General features: G+C 63.9%; 1 protein-coding gene across 1 annotated transcript; it reads left to right on the top strand.

The window, feature by feature from the left end:
• The first annotated feature begins 2,302 nt into the window (after nt 1-2,302).
• LOC120497784 (cleft lip and palate transmembrane protein 1 homolog) lies at nt 2,303-4,405 on the top strand. The gene is made up of 3 exons (XM_039699698.1): nt 2,303-2,423; nt 3,463-3,575; nt 4,255-4,405. Exons 1-3 carry the CDS (start codon nt 2,370-2,372, stop codon nt 4,403-4,405), a joined length of 318 nt encoding a protein of 105 aa, XP_039555632.1. The 5' UTR covers nt 2,303-2,369.
• The last annotated feature ends 469 nt before the right edge of the window (nt 4,406-4,874 follow it).

Raw genomic sequence — 4,874 nt, forward strand, 5'->3', positions numbered from 1 at the left:
ATCCCGGAATTCCCGGAAGGCGGCGGAGATTCCAAATTCCCTCGGTTCCACTCACCCAAATCATCTGGAAAAACGGGAAACAACGGGAGAAACGGGGGAAAAACCGGGAAAACCGGGAGAAAAACCGAGAAAAATCCGGGGGAAACAGGAAAAAAACGGGAGAAAGGGGGGGAAACCGGGGAAAAAAGGGGGAAATGGGGAAAAAAATTGGGAAAATCGGGGGGAAACGGGGAAAAATGGGAAAAAAACCGGGGGAAATGGGGAAAAATCGGGAAAACCGGGAGAAAAAATGGAGAAAAAAAATGGGGAAATGGGGAAAAAAATCGGGGAAAAAATGGGGGAAACCGGGAAAAAAACGGGAGAAAGGGGGAAGAACCGGGAAAAAATGGGGGAAATGGGGAAAAAACGGGGAAAAAATGGGGGAAACGGGAAAAACCGGGAAAAACATGGAAAAACCGGGGAAAAATGGGGAAATCGGGAAAAAAATCGGGGGAAACGGGGGAAAATGGGGAAAAAACGGGGAAAACCGGGAAAAACCGGGAGAAAAACCGAGGGAAACGGAAAAAAAAGTGGGGAAAAAACAGGAAAACCGGGGGAAAAAAGAGGAAAAAAATGGGGCAAATGGGGAAAAAAACGGGAAAAAATGGGGAAACCGGGGAAATAAACGGGGGAAACGGGGAAAAAAGGGAAAAAGGGAAAAAAAGGGGAAAAAAGAGGAAAACAGGGGGAAAAATTGTGGAAAGGGGGGGAAAATGGGGAAAAAACGGGGAAAACCGGGAAAAACCGGGAGAAAAACCGAGGGAAACGGAAAAAAAAGTGGGGAAAAAACAGGAAAACCGGGGGAAAAAAGAGGAAAAAAATGGGGCAAATGGGGAAAAAAACGGGAAAAAATGGGGAAACCGGGGAAATAAACGGGGGAAACGGGGAAAAAAGGGAAAAAGGGAAAAAAAGGGGAAAAAAGAGGAAAACAGGGGGAAAAATTGTGGAAAGGGGGAAAAAACCGGGGAAACAGGGAAAAAACGGGAAAAACAGGGAAAAAATGGGGAAAACTGGGAGAAAAAATGGGAAAAAATGGGGGAAACGGGAAAAAATGGGGGAAAAACCGGGAAAACCGGGAAAACACGGAAAAAACCCGGGAGAAACGGGTTTAAAAAGGGGGAAAACGAGGAAAAATCGGGAAAAACAGGGAAAAACCGGGAGAAAAGGGGAAAAAAAGGGGGAAAAGAGGGAAAATCGGGGAAAACGATCCCGGGAGAAGCCCCCGACCGGGAGGGGGCAGCGGGACCGGAGCCGGGAGCGGGACCTTACCTGCGGCCGGTGCTCCGTGAGCCATCGCCAGCCCGGGATCCTGCACGGCCGCTCCTGCCGGGACACGGCACCGGGAGGGCGGCGTCAGCACCGGCACCGCCGCCGGGACACCGCGAGCACCGGGACAGCCGCGGCACCGGAGCGTGACACCCCCGCGCCCGCCCCGTTTTCCCCCGTGAGCCCCCGGTGCTGCCACCGGGGGGGATCCCCGGTTCCGCTCCCCCCGGGCCGGTCCCGGAGGCGGCGGGGCGGCGCTCACCGAGCGGCAGCGCCATGTCCCGGTCCCGCTGGTCCCGGTGCCGGTCCCGGTGCTCCCGGTGCGGGTCCCGCTGGTTCCGGTGAGGGTCTCGGTGCTCCCGGTTCCGGTCCCGGTGCTCACGAAGCCGGTCCCGCTGGTTCCGGTGCGGGTCCCGGTGCTCCCGGTTCCGGTCCCGCTGGTTCCGGTGCGGGTCCCGGTGCTCCCGGTTCCGGTCCCGGTGCGGGTCCCGCTGGTCCCGGTTCCGGTCCCGGTTCCGGTCCCGGAGCCCCCGGAGCCGCCGGTGCCGCTCCCGCCGCCGCCCCCCGAGGCCGCGCCGCCGCCGGACCTGGAAATCCCCGCGCGGGCCGCGCCGCCATTGGCTGAGCCCGCCGTGACGTCACCGCCGGGGGCGCGGTCGGGGAAACCCCCACCGGGAGCGCACCGCGCCGCCATTGGCTGAGCGCGGCGGTGACGTCACGCAGGGGAACACCCCCGGGGAGCGCGCTGGGGGCGGGGCGCGCTCCCATTGGCTGAGCGCGGCCGAGGGGGCGTGGCGGGGAACCCCCCCCCCGCCGGGGGCGGGCCGCGCCGCTATTGGTGGTTTGTGCTGTGACGTCACCAAAGGGGCGCGGTTTGCGCGTTTCCCCGCCCCTCCGCGGGGTCACGCGGGCGCTGCCCCCTCCCGCCGGGGGCGGGCCGCGCCGCTATTGGTGGTTTGTGCTGTGACGTCACCAAAGGGGCGCGGTTTGCGCGTTTCCCCGCCCCTCCGCGGGGTCACGCGGGCGCTGCCCCCGGAAGTCTCGCGAGAGGCGGCGCAGCAAAGATGGCGGCGCCGGGGACGGAGGCGGCGGCGGGGCCGGGCCCGGGCCCGGGGCAGGTCCGGCAGCGAGCGGGGCCGGGAGCGAGCGGGCGGCACCGGGAGCCGCACCGGGAACCGCAGCGGGCCCGAGGGGACCGCGGGAAACCCGCCCGCGGAGCGGAGAGAGGGGAACCCGAGCGGGAGCGGGAACCGAAGCGGCACCGGGAACCGGAGCGGGGACCGGAACGGGAACGGGGAACGGGGACAGGAACTGGGAACGGGAACGGGGACAGCGAGCGGGAGCGGAGAGGGGGAAAGGGACAGAGACAGGGACGGGGAGCGGGACCGGAGACCGGGAACCGGGACCGAGAGCGGGAACCGGGACCGGGACCGGGGCAGGGAACGGGGCAGGGACCGGAGCAGGGACCGGGGCAGGGAAGGGAACAGGGACAGGAACGGGAAGGGGGCAAGGTCCGGGGTCAAAGTCGGGGACCGGGAACCGGGACCGAGAGCAGGAACCGGGACCGGGAATCAGGACAGGGGAAAGGGATCGGGACGGAGACCGGGGATCAGGGACAGAGAAACGGGACCGGGAACGGCTCCGGGAGCAGGGCGGCTCCGGGACCGGGCCAGGGCCACGAACCGGAACCGGGAGCGGGGCTGGGAAGGGGCCGGTGAGCGGGACCGGTGTGGGAAGGGATCGGGCCGGGACTGGTGAGCGGGACGGGACCGGGAAGGGATCGGGATGGGGCTGGGGCTGGGGCCGGTACCGGAATGGTGTCTGTGACCGGGAAGGGATCGGGATGGAGCCGGTACCGGGATGGTGGTACCGGGCCGGTGTCGGTGCCCGGGAAGGGATGGGGACAGGGCCAGGCCGGTGTCGGTAGCCGGTACCGGTGACCAGTTCCAGTGCCGGTCCCGCAGGTGCCCAGCAGTGACGGCGCTGCCGGTACCGGGATGGGGCTGGGTTTGGGTCGGTACCGGTGTCACTGATGTCCCGGTTCCGCAGGTGTCCAGCAGTGACGGCACTGCCGGTACCGGGATGGGGCTGGGTTTGGGTCAGTACCGGGTCAGTACCGGTGTCACTGATGTCCCGGTTCCGGTTCCGGTTCTGCAGGTGTCCAGCAGTAACGGCGCTGCCGGTACCGGCGCCGCGCCCGAGAGCCCGCAGGGGCAGCAGCAGCAACCGGCACCGAACGCCTGGCAGGTGGTGAAAGGGGTCCTGTTCAGGTGAGAGCTGGGAGGGAAAGGGTTAAAGGGTTAAAGGGGCCCTGTTCAGGTGAGAGCTGGCACTGAAGGGGTTAAAGGGGTCCTGTTCAGGTGAGAGCTGGCACTGAAGGGGTTAAAGGGGTCCTGTTCAGGTGAGAGCTGGGACTGAAGGGGTTAAAGGGGTGAGAGGGGTGAAAGGGGCAACGGGGACAGGAACTGGGAGCGGGAACGGGGACAGCGAGCGGGAGCGGAGACGGGGAAAGGGACAGAGACAGGGACGGGGAGCGGGAACCGGGACCGGGAACCGGGGCAGGGAGCGGGGCAGGGACCGGGGCAGGGAGCGGGGCAGGGAAGGGAACAGGGACAGGAACGGGAGGGGGGCAAGGTCCGGGGTCAAAGTCGGGGACCGGGAACCGGGACCGAGAGCGGGGACCGGGACCGGGTCAGGGAACCGGGCCGGGAATGGAGCAGGGAACGGGGCAGGGACGGGGACAGGGACAGGCACGGGAAGGGGGCAAGGTCCGGGGTCAAAGTCGGGGACCGGGACCGGGGCAGAGACGGGGGCAGGAACCGGGACCGGGAACTGGGACCAGGATTTTTTGGGGAATGGCAGCGCTGGGAGGGCCGGGGCCGATCCCAGCGGAATTCCCGAGGATTTTTCCCGAGGATTTGATTTGGGATTTCCGGGGTTTTCCCGCAGGATTTTCATCATCTGGGCCATCTCCAGCTGGTTCCGGAGAGCGCCGGCGCCGCAGGAGCCCAACGGCGGCGGCGGCAGTGGCCGCAGCCCCAGCAGGAACCTCTTCCCCAAGGACACCCTCATGGTCAGCAGGGATTGGGATTGGGATTAAACCTGGGATTGGGATTAAATCTGGGATTAGGATTAAATCTGGGATTGGGATTAAACCTGGGATTAAATCTGGGATTGGGATTAAACCTGGGATTGGGATTGGGATTGGGATTTGGGATCAAACCTGGGATCAGAGGCGGCGGCAGCGCCCGCAGCCCCAGCAGGAACCTCTTCCCCAAGGACACCCTCATGGTCAGCTGGGATTGGGATTGGGATTAAACCTGGGATTAAATCTGGGATTGGGATTAAATCTGGGATTGGGATTAAATCTGGGATTGGGGTTGGGATCGGATCTGGGATTGGGATCAAACCTGGGATCAGAGCCGGCGGCAGCGCCCGCAGCCCCAGCAGGAACCTCTGCCCCAAGGACACCCTCATGGTCAGCTGGGATTGGGATTGGGATTAAACCTGGGATTAAATCTGGGATTGGGATTAAATCTGGGATTGGGATTAAATCTGGGATTGGGATT

Source organism: Passer montanus, unplaced genomic scaffold, assembly GCF_014805655.1.
Source record: "Passer montanus isolate IOZ18808 unplaced genomic scaffold, ASM1480565v1 scaffold1371, whole genome shotgun sequence".
Taxonomy (NCBI): domain Eukaryota; kingdom Metazoa; phylum Chordata; class Aves; order Passeriformes; family Passeridae; genus Passer; species Passer montanus.

Coding starts and splice junctions, on each gene's coding strand:
- LOC120497784 (XM_039699698.1), top strand. CDS start 2,370: ATGGCGGCGCCGGGGACGGAGGCGGCGGCGGGGCCGGGCCCGGGCCCG. Junction 2,424..3,462: donor CGGGCCCGGGCCCGGGGCAG/GTCCGGCAGCGA, acceptor CCGGTTCTGCAG/GTGTCCAGCAGTAACGGCGC. Junction 3,576..4,254: donor GTGAAAGGGGTCCTGTTCAG/GTGAGAGCTGGG, acceptor GTTTTCCCGCAG/GATTTTCATCATCTGGGCCA.